Source organism: Rhinolophus sinicus, linkage group LG07, assembly GCF_036562045.2.
Source record: "Rhinolophus sinicus isolate RSC01 linkage group LG07, ASM3656204v1, whole genome shotgun sequence".
Classification (NCBI taxonomy): Eukaryota; Metazoa; Chordata; class Mammalia; order Chiroptera; family Rhinolophidae; genus Rhinolophus; species Rhinolophus sinicus.
Genome location: NC_133757.1, coordinates 27,204,548 through 27,226,367, shown reverse-complemented (window position 1 = coordinate 27,226,367; position 21,820 = coordinate 27,204,548). Strand labels below are relative to the sequence as shown.

General features: G+C 41.6%; 1 protein-coding gene across 1 annotated transcript in view; it reads left to right on the top strand.

The window, feature by feature from the left end:
• ENTPD1 (ectonucleoside triphosphate diphosphohydrolase 1) overlaps positions 1 to 21,820 on the top strand; it is a 98,344-nt gene that overhangs the window by 51,983 nt on the left and 24,541 nt on the right. Inside the window, exons 2-6 of the mRNA XM_019724764.2 lie at positions 5,389 to 5,516; positions 16,238 to 16,355; positions 17,753 to 17,903; positions 20,186 to 20,345; positions 21,018 to 21,257. Of these exons, the coding sequence (XP_019580323.2) occupies positions 5,389 to 5,516; positions 16,238 to 16,355; positions 17,753 to 17,903; positions 20,186 to 20,345; positions 21,018 to 21,257 (797 nt within the window). The remainder of the gene's footprint in view (positions 1 to 5,388; positions 5,517 to 16,237; positions 16,356 to 17,752; positions 17,904 to 20,185; positions 20,346 to 21,017; positions 21,258 to 21,820) is intronic.

Here is a 21,820-nt window from a genome sequence, read left to right as displayed (position 1 = left end):
AAAGTGCTAAGAGCAGAATCTGGAATACAGTAAGGATTCCAATTATAGGCTGTCAGTGTCATTAATCTTGCCTAGTAACTCTATGAAGTAGGTACTATTAGGACACCCATTTCGCACGTGAGGAAAAGGAGGCTTGACTGATTTCGCTTGAGCCACCACCCCTCAGAAGTCTGTGGAATTTGCCTTTCTGCTGATGGATCCTGGTGACTGTTGGCTTGGCAACTTCTCATGATGATACTTTCTTGGTCAAGTTCTCTAGTCCTGAGCTACCAAGAAGACCAAAAGGTATAGAGAAATCTTCCCATGTGATGGTGTTTCCTCCTCCTGATGCCTCTTCCCAGCCCTGGTCTTGGCACAAGCTCCACTCCAGCAGGGGCAGGCTCTCTCCAGACCTGGCTGTCCTATGACCTGACCTCATTGGGGTAGCTCAGTACTTCATCACAAGAGGCAGGGGTGTGCTGTCTAATAGGCCACACCCTCCATCTCCAGGGACTTCAAAGACTCTGATGGTTCCTTGCTTACTCCTATTTTGCAGTAAACTTGTAGATTACACAAATTACTAGAAATAAGTCAGACCACTTAGAGTAAGGGGAAGCTCTCATCAGAACCTGCAAGGCCCTACAAGCAAGGCAACCAGTTATACCACTGACCGTCTCTTCCTCTTCTTCCCCTCATCACTCTTCCAGCCACACTGGCTTCCTGGCCAGGCAGTGTCCCACCTCAGGGCACATGCAGTTCCGTGGCCTTAAGTGCTCTTGCCCTAGAGGTATGCATGCTTTCTCCTTATTCCCTTGACTCATCAATTTCACCATCTCAGGTGGGAAAAGCTTAAATTTCTGAAGGGCTGAGAAGTCCAGGTAGACCAGTGTGGCTTTCATCTGGCAGTAGGAAGCTGCCTTACATTCCTGATCAGGAAGAGCTCTGGGAATGTCAGTTATGGAAGATTTCTGCAGCCACGTGAAGGATGGATTCTGGTAGGGACAGGAATTAGAAAGTGTGGGAGATACAAGAAAGGGCTGTGGTAGAAGAGGTGGGGGGGTGACTGGAATGGGGGTGGATATCACCATAGAAGAGGGTGGGTCTCAGGCACCTGGAATGAAGCAACTGAGAATGAAGCAACTCTGAAAGCCCCTGAGTATGAGAACAACTTAAATATGTGTCACCAAGAACTGCCTGATGGAAGGGAGATGGCAGAGATGGTGAGGAGGCTTTGACTCTGGGAGTTGGGAGAATGGCAAGGCCAGATTAGCACCAGTCCCCTGAGCTTCAGTGATTGTTGTATCACTGGGCTGTGTAAACACAGGAAGGACCACAGCACTACACTGTTTATTCGCCATTGCTTATCCATGTTTGCTGTTTTGTTCTCTATATGACAAGCCAAGCACAGTCCGGATGTGACCCATCAGACATTGGAAACAATTTGAATCTAGTGAGTCACACTGGATCTGCAAAGTAAAACTTTTATTTTTGCCTGAAAACCACCACATCTGCCAACACCCCAAATCTTTTTATTAATGGAGTAAAATTTTAAGATATTACATCTTTGGTATCATGACGTTGAGATGCTGGGATTTCTCTGTACAGTAGAATTTTGACTAAGGATAAAATTAAATAATTTTGATCTTCACTTTAATAGGATGCTAACTTCACTTTTTAATAGGATGTCATGATGGCTGTTTCTGTAAGACTAAAAAAAAAAAATCTTTTTTGCCTCTGACACAGCTAATTGGCTTGCAATCAGTCTGTGTTTTCTCAAAGTTTGGGTTTCCTTCAGTTTTCTGTCTCTGTCAAATGAAGAGCTGAAGGTTCTACCTGGCTCTCTCACCTTAAACAGAAAATCCTTCTCACTTGTCACATGAAAGGAAAAAAATGGGAGAGAAGTGGTAGTCTTGAATTCTCCAGTATAATGAGACAATTCAAAGGAAAACACAACACTTTGCCATTAGATATTTTTGGTAAAACTATTTTCTTGAAATTGTTTTCACACTGTATGATAGAAACCACATTTCTATGATCCACAAGGCAAATGAAGGGCTTTTCAGAGGGAAGATAGTCGTGAATTTTCCATAATAGAAGTTAACTGCAGCAGTCAAGGCTAAAAGAGCTCTGAGGGCCCAAGAAGAGGGGGCAGTAACTTAAGTGCTTCCCTTTTTATGAGCACATCCTGAGTAAGCCCTCTTGGACCTCCATGGCTAGAAACCACTTCCTAAGAAGAGTCTGGCTTCCTGCATGTGATAAGGGCTTTTTGAAAACTACCTGCCATAGTCCATGAAAAATATAGTATTTTAATTATTCCTTCCTGGGTAATGTAGTTGGTTACAAGAAAAACAAACTTAGCCGTTGTTTTTTTAATAAAACTTCTGAAAATTGTGTATGAAAAATTCCTAAACTTTCTCTCTGATCTAAGTTCTTTCTCTTAACATTTCTTTAGTAAGAAGAATATAATGAAAGGCTTGAATATATTGTAATAATTTGGATATCATCACAAAAACTGGGCAAATGGGCAAAAATATACTTTCAATTGTTCAGGGATAACAATAAATTAGTAAATATTCTTATTAGGAAAAGAAAGAAACAGTCACACCCAGCTGTTTCCCACCTCAGGACATTTGCAGTGGCCGTTCCTTTTCCTGGAATGTTTTTACTCCTTCTTATAGGTGGTGTTTTCTTATCCTCCAATGTCACTTTCTCAAAGAGGCTTTCCTGACCCTCAGTTGAATCCCTCCAGCCCAACTCTGCTACATGTCACGGTACCACATTCCTTGGTTTTAATTTCTTCTTAGCATTTATCATGACATGAAGTCATTAATTTATGTACTACTTATTCCTAGTTTATCTGTCTCCCCCACTGGATTGTGAACTCCAAAGAGCAGGAACCTTGTCGGTCCTTTTCACTGGATGCTAAGAGTAGTGCCTGGATAGATGTGGGAGGAAAATGAGACAGTAAAGTTGTCATACTTATGAAAACAAAAGAACTAAACAAGTAGAGAGTTTGAGGGAGTAAAGCATTTTGAAATTCCATCACAGTAGAAATACTGCTGCAGTGTGCTGCCCTTGGGTAGTATATTCGTAATTGTTCAACCAAAGCACGTGCTTGTCATGAGCTGTGCTTGTCAATATCACAACTTTGGGAACTGAGGTAGGCAGTACCTAAGGGGCAGTATTTAGGGGGCTCTTTTCCAGATTCCAGAGCCCTGGCATCAAACGGAACATTTTGCCACACCAGTTGTAACAGTATGTTTTGGCTTCAAGGTATTAAAATCCTGACTCTGACTGGGTTAAAGCATAAGTTTTATGGGGGGATTGGATCAAGGTTTGTTGTTTTAGAAGCTCAAAATGCCGTCAAGGACTCAAATTCTCTCATTCTCAGCTCTGCCATCATTTGATGTCATTCCACCCAGACAAGTCTGAGGAAGAGAGAATGCCTCCTTTCTTTTCCTAGACTTGCCCCAGCAGACTTCCTCCAGGGTCTCATGAGCCATTCTGGGGGTACATAACCATTCACTGGTGAGGAAATGAGATTATATAGAACAATCAGGCATGTCCCTGAGCTGGGGGTGTGTCCCTTTCCCAATGAGGCATGTGGGTTGCTTGCAGGAGTGGCAAGCATCTGAACAAAATTGAGATTTTGGGGGGAATGGAAAAGGCAGGAAGTGCTGTATACTTTATCTACTGTTCCTTTGTTTGGAAGCAGTAGATAATGGTGCAGCTAGAATGTTTTCCCGTAAGTTTTATATTGTTTGATCTGATGGGTAAAGACTAGTTCAAGATTCTAGAGGTTGGTGCAGACTGGAGACCCGTACAGTAACAGTCCTTGGGAGTAAGTCCAAGCTTCTGCTTAGGAGCTTGAGGAGGGGCTCCCATTTTAGTGTACGGCTGCTGCTGCTGCCCAAGATGGGACGCGGAGGCGGCGGCTCAGGCTCCTTCTTCAGCTGTTTTAATCCCATGCCCTGTCCGTAGAGAAGGGCAATCTCTTTTGGATAACCCATCTCATTTCCACATGCACCTTTATTACAAGGTGTGATAAAAAAATATGGTGAATGCTTAAATTTAAAAAAAATGTATTACAGTAAAAGACACATTGCCATTCATACCTCTGAAAATACTCCCCTCAATTCGAACACACTTATCCCATCATTCTTGCCACTTTCTGAAGCAGTTCTGAAGTCCTCTTTCATGAGTGTCTTTAGTTGTGCTGCCATGGCTGTCCAAATGTCCTGAATCGATTCAAAACATTTACCTTTCATGGTCATTTTGACTTTGGGGAAGAGCCAGAAGTTGCACGGTGCCAGATCCGGTGAATAAGGTGGATGAGGACACATTGTAGTGCTTTTATTTGACAGAAATTGCCGTATCAGAAGCGATGTGTGACATGGAGCGTTGTCATGATAATGAAATTGTTTGCCCATTTCTCAGGCCATTTTCTATCATTTCTTAAAGACTCTAACAAACCCTTATAATATTCAGAGTTCACTGTCGTGTTCCTGGGTACAAACTAAGCTCGCACAGTTCCATCAAGGTCAAAAAGCAATTAACATCATCTGGAAGGCACTTGGCAGCTGCATTCACCGTATTATTTGATCACACCTCATACTTTATCCTATCCTTCTTCCCCAAAGCCTAAGAAAAAAGTTTGCAGATAGTTTGGGAAGTTGAGAGAAGAGAGTTATTAGAATGGAGGGAATGGGGCAACCATTCCATTTCCTGTTCACCTGCAGCTATATGCTCTGTTTATTATGATCAAAGTAACTTTTGCCTTTTATATAATTCTCCTGGAGCTTTTTTATGTCCCACAAAAGGTGAGACTAAGAACAAAATAGTTGAGATAATGCGAATGATGAAATATTCAAAACTCCACAGCCTCTACACTATTACTAATTAACATAAAAGTGTGGTTGAAAAGCAAAGGGTCTGTCAAGCCAGGAAATGTCACAGTTGTGGAATTTTGATGTTTGATGATATATTTTGAATACTTTTTCACATCTTAAACATTTTGAGTTAGGTTTTTAAAAAGAGGAGGGCTAGCCTTGATTTTTGTTACTTGTTACTTGTACATTGATAGACCTGCATGTCCTATTAATATCAAACAACCAGCCAGTTTGGGTTTCTTTTCTGTCCTCATTCCATTTCTGATCACTGATCTAATTCTGCCCACTTTCCTTATGACAGCCACTGTCTCAGTCTTGGCCCTCATCCCAGTAGAGACCTCCTTTTGTTCTTGAGTTATGTCCCGATTACTTTGCAAGTGCCTCATAGGTAAGGATTAACTTTTTAATCTATCTTTGATGTTTCCAGATAGCAAGCAATAGACTGTACAGAAAGGGGAGAAAAATCAATGTTTGTTGATTTCTTGTTGTTGATTATTTTCTCTTTTGCTTTTGATTTTAGATTCTAAACTGAAGAGATTTTGTTCCAGAAATATACTGATCATCCTTGGCTTTTCCTCTGTCATAGCTGTGATTGCTCTGATAGCTGTAGGGCTGACCCAGAACAAACCATTGCCAGAAAATGTTAAGGTAAGTCGTGCGTGTGTGTGTGTATGCGCTCGCTTATGAGGGGGCCTGAGCAGGGTGGAAAGAAAGGTTATAGTAAATCAGAGTATACAGGAGTTGAGGTTCTGACAGCCCAGGGGAAAGTAAATATCCAATATATTAGGGGAGTAAAATGGAAGCTGATGCTCCTTCTGGAAGAGGGGATGCCTTGAATCAATTAATGGTGGGAAGATAATTGTCTTTACGATTGTTCAGCAAATTAAATAAATAACAGAAAGAAAGACTTCATTCACCACATCCAGATCTGTGTTACAGCGCGCTGTATTCTACTATTTGGTGCTATCTCTACTTCTTACTGATTGTTTCATTGTGGATGTGTCACAACACTATACTCTTTGTTCTTCTTATTCCATCATTATCGCTATCACCAAAATAACAAAATTTATCAGACAGTGCTGTATAAAGCGCATTGGAAGTCAAAGATTGTGGAGAAGACTTGTTGCTCATCTTCAAAATATTCAAGAACGCAGCAAAATCAATTTTTAAAAACCCCAGAGAACACATACATATATCAGCTATAGTAACTTGAAATGAATTCATGGATGGACAGATTTCTTGAGTTCCACATTTGAAGAGCTAGTCAATATCTCTAAAAATAATTAGGGTCATTAGCTCTGCTGTGATTTATTTCTGCTTCCTTTCAAATTCATCAAAGTAAAATTCCAAAGACATGACTATCTCACAAGTACCTTGTAATATGGTCATTATTTTATTTAATCCTTTAATTAGAAAGCATATGGTAAATTTGAATTGTAAATACACCATTTTAAAGTTTCATTGAAATTACAGTAAATAAATTTACAAGGGCCCTGAATATACCAATATGCTAATGACACATATATATCCAGAAGTTAACTTGACCATGGAATACATGTGCAGAAGTATATTTTCTTATATTTGAAGATATTAAACTGTGCGCCTGGAAATATGGATACATATGCCAGGCTGCTGAAACTTTTGCCACCCGCCCACATCCGTTGCTGTATACAGAGGCCTGGATGTTACATTAGCATCTGTTTACCACACAAGTTCAGTTCACTGGGGCTGTGCACAGCAGCCCCTTTGTCAGCACGGAAGGCTGATATTATCTCATTGTCAGTGGTTTCTTGCCTTTTAATGTTGAGTGATGTCGGCTCTCTTGGCAAAACTTCACTCAGACTTGAAGCCTTGTGACATCTCAGCTCTGCTATTTGTTTGCCAGTTGCAAATGTACACGACTGCCTTCTTGATTTGAACTTTTTACATGTTCATTATTGCATCACTGTAGAGGGGGGCTGCCTAGGAGGCAAAATCCATGACCGACTTGAGCTCTATGTTCCCAAAGAGTCCTTGTCATGAATGACCTTCACTCATGTGCAGTGGTCATTGTAAAGTCTGTTGTGATTCATGTTGTTGTGTTGACCTGGCCAAGGGGAACAAGGTCTTTGGCATTCTTTAAATAAAATGTACGAGTATGCGAAGAGTAGACACTGGCATCTGAAGTGAATCTTTATAGCAATCTCACTGGTTTGTTTTACACAAAGATCATTTTATATATGCAAACTAGCCATTTGTTGAGGGTCTGCACTAATTTTAGTAAGATTCCTGGCATATACTGAGAGCAAAAATATTTTAGGAACTTGTCTTTGGTGATGGCTTTCAGTTATATATGCTGTCCAATTTGATAGTCATTAGCCACATGGAGTTCTCTCAAGTTAATTAAAATGGAATCAAATAAAGAATGTTTTTCTTCATTTGCACTGCCTGCATTTGAAGTGTTCAAGCCTCATGTGGCTGGTAGCTGCTGACCTGGACAATACAGACACAGAGCATTTCCACTGCTGCAGATATTTTATTAATACATTTTGTATACTAACTTAAAGCCCAGAATTTTTCACTTAAAGCTCATCTCAATTCAGACGAGTTACATTTCAAGTGCCCAGTAGCTTCAGATGGCTAGTGGCTGCCTGATTGGACAACACGGGTCTAAAGATATGTCCCTGACATCATGGAATGTTTTGAAGCCTTCGAAATGGATGAGATCATAGGAAGGAGGTAAAAAGTGAGAAAAGAAGAAGGCAAGAACCAAGGCCTGACGAATTCCATCATATTAGAGGTTGAATAGTAAAAAACTTCCTCCTAAAGCATGGTGATAAATTGCTTTAGAGAGTGCTTTGCAGTTTATGAATCCTTTCTACACACAGTTCATTTTCTTCTTCCCAGCAGTGCTGTGAAGAATGAACGATTATCCTCATTTTCTACATAACAAAACGAGGGTCATTGAGGCTCTCTTGCCCAAGGTGGAGGTGGGGCTAAGATTAGAATGCAGTTTTCTGACCCAAAGATTAATGTTATTTCTATTTGCCTTAGTTTTTCCAAACAACGCATCCTAATAATAGGAATTGAATACAGGATGTTTATATTGGGAGGTAATCCCAAAGAAACAGGGAAAGAGGGAAAGCCACCCAAAAAGGGTGTTATGAGCAGATCGCCACACTGGGCACCTGAGGCTTCTTCCAACCAGGACCCTCTGAAGAGCTGTGGAGAAAGCATTTCAGAATCGTGTGCCCTGGGGATTTATCCCCTAGTTCTTGTCCCCTGTTGGTTAAGAGTTGCCCCATCAGGTGTTAACTCCCTGGCACTTCTGGGTTTGCACATGTATCAGAGGAGCTATGTGGGTACCACAGGTTAATTACTAGGCAGCAGGAGAGAAGATTTCGGGCGGAAATAGAGCAATGAGAAAGCATACCTAGCTGGGGCTGAAGTGAAAGTTGGCCAAGAAGATGTGAGGTGGCCACAAGAGGTATCTGAAGCATCACTGCTCCTATTGCTTTTTTGGAGGAAGAGAGTCATTTGTACAAATAGTTTCAATACAGCAGAGACATGTTAATGCAGAGATAGAAACACAGTGCTTTGGAAGACCAGAGGAAGGAGCCACCAATTGCCCCTGGTCATGTGAAGATATCACAGAGGAGGTGACCTTGGGGCCAAGGAATAAGGAACACTGAGGAGTTTGCCAGAAGGTAGGACAAAGGTCATATCATTGTTGAAGAGTGGCAGTTTAAAATAGCAAGCAATCCCTGGGGAATCATTAGCAGTTGCAGTATGGCTGGAATATTGAATATGGGGGCAGGCAGGAATGGTGGGAGAGGAGACTCAAGGCTGAGCTTAGTATGCCTGGCTTAAGAGTAAGCATATCATCCATTAAACTACAGTAGTGCTCAAGATTGGCTCCATATGAGAAGCACTTGGGGAGCTTTTAAAAAATACTCATGTCTGGGCCTTACCCCAGGTCAATTAAATCAGAATCTCTGGAGAAGCCAGGCACTGGTGTGTTTTAAAAGCTTCCCAGACAATTCTAATGAGTAGTCATGATTGCAAACCACTACTTTGAAGGTTCCAGACAGGGAGGTGATGCCCAGATTTGTGTTCCCAAGATTCCTGTTGGCCAGAGAGCAGATTACAGGAGGAGGGACCAGTTAGGATGCGCCTGCCATGGTCTAGACAAGACAAATGAGGCTGGAATTAAGGCATTGTCTGTGGGGGGAGGGGAAATGTGAGAGACACTTAGGCTGACCAGGTTCCTTAGCGGACCTTTTAAGATCAAGTTGGAGCACCTTGGGAAAGTAATGCTGAGAACAACCTCTGCATGCTTCTGTTTAAAGAGGGTGGTGGCTATAGCCTATTCTGGTGAAACTTCATAAATGGAAAGTCTTTCAGCTGACTCTCCACCCACTTCCTCTGATTCTTCATTTCTGTCCACTTGCCGGTAAAATTATTCTGCCCGTCCAGACACAGCACGGGGCCATGGACTCACACTGCCTGGAATTGAACCCCAGCTCTGCTCTTAGAGTTACAGGACTTAACCTCTTTGAGGCTCAGTTTCTACAATTATAAGATGGAGCCAGTAATTGAGATCTCACAGATTACTTTTATGTAAGAATGAAGTGGGCAAAAAGTAACTGTGAAGGGTGAAGCAGGAGGCCTGGCCCACTGTGCACACATAGTGATTGGTAATTCATGCGTTACCATCTTTGCAGCCTGTCTGCCTGATGACAAATTGCCACTTGTTTGTGTCTCTGTTTATTCCCAGCTGACCTATCCTTGTCTAACCCTGCTCAGGTCAAGCTCCAGTCCTGATGATCCAGTCTTATCACCTTGTTGTCTGGCCCAGTTTGGGTTCAGCCTTGCAGGGGAGGTGGTGGCCTTATGCCTGGGCCACATGTGACAAAACACAAGAACTCCTTATTGTACTGACGTGTTTTCTCCCCAACCACCTACATTGTAAGCATATCAGGACAGGGACTGGGTTTCATTTGTCTTTCATTTATTTTATTATTCATTCCCTCAATGCATTCATTTAACGAATAGTCATTGACCCTCTACTCTACTTTAGGCCCTGGGGATATAGCAGTGTGTGAGACTGGCAAAGTCCTTCCCCTCATGGCGCTTATAATCTAGTGGAAGAGATCATCATTAATCAAATAATCACAAATGAATGTTAAATTACAGCCAGCACAGTATCTGACTTGGGTGGTTACCTCATAGAAGTTTGCTGACTCAATGAATAGAGTGAACCTCTTAAACAGGTAAATCTGCTCCCCCCTTCAATGTGAAGAGCATGTGAAGGACCGACCTGACAGCAGGGTTTGTCAGTGTGGAAGGTCCCCTAAAGATCCTGGTTCCCGAGTCTCATTCCCAGAGGCTATCTACTCAGTTCCAACCTCCAGGTTGCAGGGCCTGGGAATCGACACTTAACAGGCATCCTGGGGCATTCCCATGACATGAAAGTCTGGGAACCACTGCCCTGGAGATATGCAATGACCACTTAGAAAAAAACGTGGGCCTTAATGAAGAAGCATTAGTGGTACGGAAGTGTCCCCTGAGAAAGTGCCTTTGTCCTGGTGAATCTGGGTAGGGAGGTAGCTTTGAGGCCTGCTTGGTTCACCACTTCCTTAATTGCCTGCTCATCATGGAACAGTTAGAGAGTTGTCAGATATTCCTGTTAGCACGAGCATTCCATATTCTGGCACACACACAGCCCCACAGGGTTCTCTCAAAGGCACCAGACTGACCCAATACCAAGCCACATGCCTTCATGAAAAGCTGCCCATTTCTGTGAAATGCCAGCTCAGGGACCAGATGGCTTTGATTTCAATCCCAGATCTGCTACTTTTTAGCTATGAGACTTTGGGCAAGTAAATTCCTCTCTCTATACCTCAGTTTCCTTGTGTAAAACAGAGACTGTACCTATTTTGAGGATGGTTGTGAGAGGATTAAGTGGAAGAGTACCAGCGACTCACTTGTCAGAGTGCACAGAACATCAGAAGGCCTCAGTGGGTCCAGCTGTCAATACTGCTTTGAGGGGGATGAGTTCCAGGCGAGGCCCTTACCTGTTAGTATGTTATGGTCACTGAGCTGGTGCTCCCGGAATTTCCAGCTGCTGCTAAAGGGTCATGGCCTGTCCCCATGCATCTGCTTTTTTCACAAGGAACTAAAGTACTGTTCTTAGTTAGATAAGCATTTGTGATTTTTATCCTTTTGTGGAAAATTTGGAAGGATTTGGTCCAATTTTCAACCTCAAATATCCCTGGAAAATATCTATATTATTTTTGCTCCACTGGATTTTAACATCTCATTTAAAGAACAGCACCTGGAGATGGATGCTACTGATGGTTTCACAATGTGAATGCACTTGATACGCTGAAAATGGTTAATTAAAGATGGTAAATTTTATGTTCTGTGTATTTTACTACAATTAAAAAGATAAAAACAAACAACAAAACTGTGGTTTGTATTGAAGGTCTAGTAACGCCAATTAAAGAAAAAAAGGAAGAAAATGGTCTCTAATTGTTTGCAGGCCCTGCCAGCATGGCTGTAGCTAATGGAGACCTGATTTGTTTATAGAGTGCTCGAGTCACATTCAAAAGCATAAGCTTTGTTTATTCAGAAAGACTCACTGAGACAGACTGATGAGGTTGCTGAAGTGACAATTAAAGCTACAGGAACTTTTAAGAAAGATTCTGAAGAACCATTATGTCTGAAGGGACCAAGAGAAGTTAATTATCATACTGTTGTCCATGTTACCTGGCTTATGGGGTTTTTGGGCGGTGGTGGTGGTGGTGGAACTCAACCCTAATGGCACTACTTTGCATGAGGTTGTGAATATTGACCTCTTTTAGGACTAGAAGAAGTTTAAAAGCCGTTTACTTCTAACCACCTTCATTCATTCATTTGATTCAGCAATTGTCTGTTGAATTCCTTCTTTGTACCTAACATAGAGTAGAATGTACCATTGTGGATGCTGCATATACCATGGTAAGCAAAACAGACCTGCCCTAATGTAGCTTCCAGTCTGATAGGGAAGATAGACATTAATCAAATAGCCACATAAGTATGTAATCACATATTGTGGTAAATTCTGTCTTTAGAAGAAAACTACAGGCACTTTGAGACATGGATTAGGAGAGTAGAATCTAATCTGAGAAGGTCAGAGAACGCTGGGATTTCAGGTGAAGGGCTTTCTGGGCAAGGGCTCTCAAAGGAAAGCTGAGTGGCCCATGAGGAACTGAGAACAGGCCACTGTGAGGGTGGGTATTTTCTGAATGAGCAGACTCAGAGGACAGGGTTAAACATCCCACTTCTGCAGAGCCAGGAATAGAAGTAGGTCAACTGATGCTCCAGTTTTCTCTTTCTTTCTGCATCTAGGGAGACTTATCCAGAAGCCTGGGCCTATGACATTTATGCAGGTAGAATTATTTCCATCCTAAGGAGGGATCTCCCCAACCTCCACATGGCCTCCAGTCCCTGTGAGCTCAGGGTCTGTTGCCACACAGATCTCTAGGTTTTCACCAAGGCCCCTACATTGGTGTCTCCATGAACCACGCCACGTCATTGTGACACTATTTTCCCCCCAGACCACTGCTTCTGTTCACTCAGCATAGCTCGTGAAGATCAGTTATGGTAAAATTATGTGCCTGATCAGAAACTAGCTTAGGACTAAGTTGTCTGCGTAGTAAGATTACACCTCTATAAAAGTCACCACACATTTTAAAAAGCCTACAAAGAAAGAAACATAAATAACAATGATGTCTCGTTCATGGAATCTTAAATGTCTTAATTCCTTTTCCTTTCATTTTCAAGATACTATTTAAGAAACTGTTAGTACTCTTAAAATAGAAAGTAATATTGAAATAATAATATTAAGGAAACATCAGCTCTCTTCCTCAGCATGCACATCTTTTTCTTTAATGGGAAGGACGTGCTAATGAGAGCTTTTAGAAATGTTTTATATATGAGCTACAGAGAAACATTTGATAAGGTGACAGCTTGGCAAGGCACAGCATTTCTCAAAGCATTTCTGCAGGATATTTTATGTAAACCAGAATTCTGTAGTCACTGAGTCTGGGGGATACCGGCTCAAACAAGGTTAAGTGAGTTTCCCTTCTGTCAGACTTCCCTGAAGCATTCACTACCTCTCAGGTTTCATGAGCTCAGGAAGGGGAGAGAGCACACAGCATTCCCCAAACTTCTGGGAAGGTTTATTTGCCCAGATCCATGCAGGCTTAGTGCTCTCTGGGACATGCATTGGAAAATGCTGGTGTGGTGAAGAGAACAAAAGATGGTGGCTACCTGGGTTCTAGATGGCTCTCCTAAGGTACTAACTACCTGTATCTATCAGGCAAGTCCTTGAATAGTTCTGGACACAGTTTCTCATCTACAAAATAAGATTAGGTGGAATGAACTTCCAGCTCTAAAATGGGCCAGCTTGAAAAATGAGTGAATATGCTGACAGTTTTGTAACAACGAGGCAAACTCCTAAAATTCTCAACCTAAAAATTTTCAAACAATCCAGCTTTATCTGTCCCTCAAGCAGCAAGCAATGTCAGTTTTTTTGTTCTGCAAGCCATTTTAGAAGACAAAAACATTTGGCACAAGGGCAGCTAGCATTCCAGTCTGCTGTATACACAAGGTGAAATGTCCTCAATTCCTCTGTGAAAGTCCTGCTCCCTCTTCTCAAATACTTGCCAAATGGAAGGTAGTAAAAGCTTTCATTTCTCAACCACCTCACCTGGTAGAAGCAATGCTGGTTCCTTTGTTCTACTGGATGAGTGACTTTCATGTCAACAAAATCAGACTAGAACGTCCTGATTCCAGATAAAGACTGCTTGTTGCTGCTGCCTTGCTAACTTTTATCATATGCTGCTGTGGTTGGAACATTTTCTGGCAGGAAGATTTCAGGGTTCCTGCTAGGAAACAACAGCATTTTGTCCTGTGTAACCCTTGAGCCTCTTCCTCCACTCCAGGTTTCCCACGGATTCAGTCTCCAGACCTCAGTCAGACCCCTCTCAGCTCACAGCGGTCACCACCTACAATTAGCATCTCCTCTCCCCCCACCCCACCCCGTGAGTAATAAGGCAGAGAACACTGTGGAGTTCAAGGATTCTATGCCGCAGTGATACCCCCTGGTCTGTGGTGAAATGGAGTAAAATTTGACACCTCAACAGACTCTACTTCTAGCTATTCCCAGTCGTCCAGGGAGGTCTCTTGAATCCTCATTCTTGTCTTCCTCTCTCCCTGCAAGACCTTAGGTTTGTAGCATGTGATAAGGCAATATGAGGAGATATATAGAAAACAAATGCTGAATTGCGCATTACCAGTGGCAGCGCACGCCGGGTATGCCACAGCTCAAATGAGCAGCAAAGTGTGATGAGAGTAGCTGGCTTACACTTTAGAAGTGCTTCCTCTGTTTCACTTCCTTTTGCTCCCTGTTTGCTTTCCTCCGTTTTTCTCTCTAGTATAGGAATGATAAATAAAAAGTACATGTGCCTCTCACAGGCCCATGGCAGACATTGTTAGTCAATCACGGTATTTTTATCTTTTTTGATTAAGCTCAGGGATATAACCAAAGATAAATATCAATCGATGAAAATGGGCATTTTCCAGTCTACTCCTGAGTAAATACCCCCAAAGAAATGAGAGCTCTTGTCCACAAAATGAAAAGTACGAGAATGTTCCTGGCAGCTACATTCCCAATAGTCCCAAACTGGGAATAACCCAAATATGCATCAACAGTGGGGTAGATAAAAATACAGAATATGCATATAATGAAATACTCTACAGAAATGGAAAGGACGAACTACTAATACACAGTTTGAATGCATCTTAGAGACACAGTGTAGAGTGAAAGAAGTTACACATAAAGGAGGGACACTATGTCAGCCAGTTTATTTCAGGTTAAAAACAGGCAAAACTCATTCATGGTGATAGGAATCAAGATGGGAGTTCCCTGTGGGGGAAACTGACTGAGAGGGGCACCAGGAAGCCTTCTGGGAACCAGAAAATGTTCTGTATCTTGACACTGGTGGTGGTTTATACAGATGCAAACATTTGCTATGATGCACACCTAAGATTTACATACTTTGCTATAGTTGTCTTTCATTAAAAGCTCCTAAATGGGACACGAATATGAAAACTATTGCCTAGCCCTTGCTTCTACATTTCTCTGTGTAAGGAACATAAGGTCTGATTCAAATCCAAGCTCTGTCACCTATTAACTGTGTCCCTTGAGTAAATTACATAACCTCTTTGTATTTTAGTTTCTCACCTATGCAGAGGGGATAAAAATAGTACCTAACTTACAGCACTGTTCTGAGGGTTAAGTCAGATAATTCTTATAAAATGCTTCATATACCACCTGCCTGGTACATTCATACTCATGAAATGTGAGGTGGGGACTTTGTTCTTCTCCATTCTCCTCTGATCGTCTAGTTTTTCCTCATGCTGTCTTTTTTCCCTTTCCCCTCCATATTCTTTCTTCCTGTATTCTTCCTTTCAGCTCCCCTTACTTTTTTTTTAAGTCTCAGGTGTACAAAGCAACATAATAGTTAGACATTTACACCCCTCACAAAGTGCTAATCCTCCCCCAAGCTACTACCCCTCTGAGGTCTTATATTAATTGTTACAATACCATTGGCTACTTCCTCATGCTATGCTCCACCTCCCGTGACTATATATAAATACATATATGTAATATACTTACTTACAGTTGACATAACAATATTATTCTAGATTGTGGAAGGTGCCAAATGGGCACTGGGCTTATCCAGGGGATCCCCTTACTCTTAAGAGCCCCAAACATGAAGTTAAAGTACATATCTCTTAAAACTTACGGAATACAATTTATAGTTAAAAAGCAAGTTTAGTATTTTCCTTGTCTCCTAAAGCCCAGACCAATTAACTTAAATGTCTGGGGGAGGGACATAGGCATCAGTAGCCGTTGAAGCTCTCCAGGTGATTCTAATGATTTTGAGGATAGACGTTTGGGAACTACTAAATTAATGGCTTTCTGTTCCCTCCATATTGTCTCAACCACTTTAGCCTATGGTCTGAATTTTGGCTCAGAATCACCTAAGAAGCTTCTAAACACTGATGCTCAGACCCCACCCTCCATAAGGCCTGGAAATTTCTGATGTGTAACCAGCATTGAGAGCCACTGTGCTAGAGTGGTTAGTGTTTGGGTAGATCTCGTGATCGGGGGCAACTCCAGACGCACCCCCCACCCCTGCCCTGCACATTCCTCTTGAACTAAAATACTTTCTCTCCTGTTTCTGGAAAGCCCTGTCTTTGTCGTTTTTTCTGTTGCAAGCTGAAATGGAAAAGAACAATGTAATGCTGATTAAGTTCTTGGTTTGTTTTTCCCTCAGTATGGGATTGTGCTGGATGCAGGCTCTTCTCACACAACTTTGTACATCTATGAATGGCCAGCAGAAAAGGAGAATGACACAGGCGTGGTGAATCAGATAGAAGAGTGCCAGGTACAAGGTAAGATGAAGAAAAAGGGCAGGGTGGACAGTGGGATATGAGAGTTACATGGCCAAGTGGAACACATGAAAAAAAACAAAACAAGTGAAGAACATAGTGGAGATGCTATTGTTATTTTATCATTACAAAAATAATATTGAAATCAGTCCTTAATGATCAAGCCCTTGAAACATAAGCAAACTTAAAACTAATTGAGTAATAGTAACTCCCATCAACGGGACACTTCTGTGTGTCATGCACCAACCTAAGTACAAAAAATGTTCCATTTCATCTTCATGATCTCCCTTTGAGATATTATTATTCCTTTTTTTCTTAAATGAGGGCACTGAGGTTGAGAGACATTACGCCACTTGCTTAAGTTTGCTTGAGCTAGTAAGTGATGGAACTGAGATTCAAACAGAGATCTATTCAACTTCAAACCTGTGTCTTAGCCAGTGATTCTCCAATTTGAATTGGCTTCAGAGCCACAGGGAGGGTTTATTAAGGCACAGATGCTGGGCCCCACCCATTCTTGAAGACCAGGCTTTTTGAATTAAAACAGCTATAAATTTAAGGTGATTTTTTCTCATTACAGTTAAGTAACCAGGCTGTTTAAAAACCTGTGAATGATATGGATAACATATCTGGATAATTATCTTTAAACCAAATCCTCACTATAAAGCATTGACAGTGAAGATGTTTATCTTAAAGTGAACAGAAATTGTTAAGTGTTAATTTCAAAAAGTTTAAGTAATCTTGGCTCTAATCTTCTCCATAGCAAAAATTAGTTTTGTTCTAAAACTGGAAAAACAGTTTTACTAGGGAGGCAGGTTATCAGAGTGGAAAAATCACTGAGGAGATGTGGATTCTATTCCTATTTCTTCTGACAAACGAGGAAGCTTGCTTCAGAAATTTTAGGGGACTGTCCATCATCACATAGCTGGTTAGTAGCAGTTCCTGTCTTTTCAGTAAAAGCCAATGTGCCTGGTGCTTATTTTAATTTTCGTTTTTAAATGTCATCTTTCTCCTTTTATATCTCCCAGGAATTATTGTTAATTACATCTTTGTGGAAGAAATATAAAAAGGTAGCTCCATAGAGTATCTATTTATAAGATTCTCATTAAAATCTGAGAGAACCTGTTAGGAAGGTTATGCAATTGAATGTGAAAATTGCACCATCAAGTGGCAAAATTGTTGAACAGCAGACAGACCCAGCCTGAGGTCTGAAAATAAGTCCTACCAAGGTTATTATGTTGGTTCAGTGATTACCCTCTAAGCACAGCAAACTAATATATATCACATCAAGAAATTGTATTCTTGAATTTTATCAAAAGACACAAGTATTTTGCTGTAATAGTACCAAGGTATATTCTATACTTTTAAAAACTATTGTCATCTGCTTCTACATCTTTTCTTAGGTCCTGGAATCTCAAAATATGCTCATAAATTAGATGAAATAGGCACTTATCTGACTGACTGCATGGAAAAAGCCAGGCAAGTGATTCCAAAGTCCCGGCACCAAGAGACCCCTGTCTACCTGGGAGCCACGGCAGGCATGCGGTTGCTCAGGTATAGCAGCACGTAGGGACCAAGAGCTGCTGGGAGTTAGGTCTGGCAGCGCAGGAGCCTCTGAAGTCATGGAAGAGAGGGCCACACTTCCCTAACATCCCAAATTCCGAATATCCTAAATGTCTACACCTAAGAAAGAAAATCTCAGTGAGTGGGTCAAACTCCCAAACTCTTAGTATGTGTAACTTTGGGAGGTTAAGTATGTTTTAAAAAGCCCTCTTGTCCTTTTCCCCACAAGGAATTCATGGGGGCGAGAGAAAGGATGAGCCTACATATTCTGCGATTTGGGGCTACAGATTTAGCCCCAGATCAGGGGAGACTCACAGATGTCACAAGACACAAATAGTCACAACTAGCACATTTTATTGGTCACTACTTAGTTCTTGTGTGCATTATTCATTTGTTTGTTTGTTCGTTCATGCATTCATTCATGCATTCATTCATTCATTCATTGTGCACTGACCTCCTACTCTGTCCCAGGATATGGAAGTAGGTGATTTCAGCCCTCAAGGAGATCAGAGTTTCAATACAGGGTGATCAATTTTTTAATAGAGGAATGCGCAGAGCTGCTACAGGAAGGAGCACACTTTGTCTTGCCCAGAATGGGAGGAGGTCAGGAGGATTTGCCAGAGGAGGGGACATGTGAGCTGAATCATGAAGGATGAACTGGAGGGTGGGGGAAGGGCGTCACAGGCAGAGCATACAGCATGCGTTCCATAACCTACGTTTCTTTGGCACCTATTGTGTGTCAGGCACTGTTCTAAGTGGTGGGGATACAGTGAAGAGGACAAAGTCCCTGGCTTCCTGGAGCTCTGTGTTCTGATAGATGTGCAAAGGCAGGAATGTGTGAAAGACTGGGGCATGTTCAGAAGACTGTAAATAGTTCTGCGTAGATAAAACACAGGGTGCATATAGTAAAATAATAATAATAACAACAATAGCTTGTATTTGTTGATGTCTTACCGTGTTTCCCTGAAAATAAGACCTAGCTGGACAATCAGCTCTAATGCGTCTTTTAGAGCAAAAATTAATATAAGACCCGGTCTTATATTGTATTATACCTGGCATTATACTATTATTATATTATATCATTATATTACATTATATTAATTATATATTATGTTATATTATGCTCAGCCTTATAGTAAAATAAGATTGGGTCTTATATTAATTTTTGCTCCAAAAGACGCATTAGAGAGGATTGTCCGGCTAGGTCTTATTTTCAGGAAAACACAGTGCTATGTTCTTATCAGTGTGCTTTAATTTAATTATAATAACTCGATGAAGTAACAGGTATTAGTAACTATTGTTAACAAATAAGGAAGCCATGGCGTATAAATGTTAAGTAACTCATCCAAGGTCACACATCTGGTAATGGTAGAGCCAGGATTCTGAGTGGGATTCTGAGAAGGCAGGATCTAGATTACAAAGTGCCTTGTAGGCCATGCTAGGGAGTTTGGAGTTTATCTGGGACATAATGGAAAGCCATTAAATGATGTTAAACAACTGGTAACACTGGTAGACAAGGTGGGTTGGAGGAAAGGAAAACGAGGGAAAAGAGGCCAGTTGGTAGGGAATGGAAGTCATACAGATGCGAGATCATAAGGGTCTAATGCCAGTTAGAAGGTAGCATCCTCTGCCCCAGAGGCTCTCAATGTCGAGTAGCTTACATCTTGGAAGCAATTACATCCCATCTTCATTATAAAGTTCCTGGAAGATTCCTCCTTTAGGTCTGAAGGTCTCAGACCCAAGAACTGAAGCACTAATCAGAAGGATTTTTTTCCCAGTCAGGCACCAGTGGAGTTGAGTGTTTGTCACAGGACATTTGCCACCTGGCATCTACTAGAGCCCTAATTAAGAACTTCAAGCAGAACCTTGGTCTGTAACCAGCTAGGAGCCACTAGCAATGGCTAATGTAGCACACATTAGCTCTGGGCATGGTGATCAAACAATACCCAGCAACGACCACCACAGTAATTAAAATTTAATTACTTTGATAATCTTTTGGATCCAGAGACTAACAACGAAAATGGCATTTTAGGAAAACCAGCCTATTCAGGGATTGGAAGGATTTGGATTTGGAAAGAGGGGGCCCAAAGATATTTCTACCTCACCCAAAAGGACAGCCCCTCAGACAGCCATGTGTGGGTATCTCCATCTCTCTTCTTTATTCCAATGAGTTATGATTCCCGTCCTGGGACAGCTGACTGGAAGCTGTGGCTGAAATGGGTAGGTGTAGTTATTAAAACAAAACTGGTAACCTCAGCTCTTCCTTTGTGTAGCGCAGAAAATGAACGGTTGGCGGACAATGTCCTGGCTAGGGTGAAGCAGAGCCTCGACAGCTACCCCTTTAACTTCCAGGGTGCCAGAATCATCACTGGCACAGAAGAAGGTGCCTATGGCTGGATTACTATCAACTATCTGCTGGGAAAATTCATCAAGGTGATTATCTCACAGCACCCATGGGGGTGACTCCCTGGGAGCCAATGCCGTTGCTATCTCAGGCAATACTTGGATTGCTAGCCAGAGTGAATGATGGATGAATGAACAAATTAATTGACCCCCACACTTGCAAGTGTTACCAGAGGTATAATTCTCTTACAAGAACTTTTACTATTGGAGAATAAGGAAGACATACCTTCACTTCAGAGAGACATAACGAAAATTTAAAATCTATCCTTAAAAATAAGAATAGCTGATATTTGCCTCATGCTAAGTATCTTGTGCTATGCTAAGCACTTTTCGTGTGCTGTATGATTTCATTTTCAGAACAACTGTATGAGGTGTTCTCTCAGTTTAGAGCCCCAAATTAGGCCTAGAGAAGATTAATTATCCTGCCCAAGGTTACACAGCTAATGAGCAAAAGAGTGAGGATTTGAACTTGAGTTCTTAAACACTGACTGTACTGCTTCTATATTGCTGCAGTTTGAGCTATGTCTTTGAAACCCCTCTTTTCTTGCTGTTGATTTGATGTATATCCAGGAACCACTAGAGAGCTTTGTGTCACCCTTATGCTCCTGTTCCTTCACATTAGGAAGTCCCGGAGTCCAAGAAATAGTGTGAAAAAGGGGATGTCCAGAGGCTTCTACCACTGGTAACTGTACTCTCTTTCAGAAATTGAGGTGGCTCAACCTGATGCCAAATGAAAATGATAGTCAAGAAACTTACGGAGCTTTAGACCTCGGGGGAGCCTCTACACAAATCACTTTTGTGCCCCAAAACCAAACTGTTGAGTCTCCACAGAATGCTCTGTACTTTCGTCTATATGGCAAGGACTACAGTGTATACACACACAGCTTCTTGTGTTACGGGAAGGATCAAGCTCTCTTGCAGAAACTGGCCAAGGACATTCAGGCAAGTATAACTGAATCCAGGCCTGCCTTCCCCACATCTGGGCTGCCAGCCCCCACCTCCTGTTGTTTTCTCTTTCTACTTCAGTAATTGATCTGAAGTTGATTACTGTACTTTCCAAACCTTTTCAGACAGTCTAAGTACATCTGGTAGACCCTTATGAATCCTCCCATCCAGACATCACCTCCTATGTTTGTTTACTGCACTATCTCCAAGGACACGACTCAGATCCTTTCTTGGGGAATAACTTCTCACTCCTGTGGGGTTGACAATGAAAATTACGTGCCAGAGTATTATTGCAGGGGAGGGTGTGTGCAATTTATAACCTCTTTATCACTTTTTAATCTCCATTTCCTACAAATCACAGAAAACAGAGTTGTTAGAAATAACCTGGAGAGGAGGAGAAGAAAACACTTCAGGGGAAACACGAAGTTTATTGATTAACACTTCAAATCTTGTCCCCAGACGCTTTCTGCATTTTGAAGGGAAGAAAAGTTAAACATACTCGAAACCATGCGAGTACCAGACACACCCTGATAAACAAACACAGAGCAAGGATGTCACAT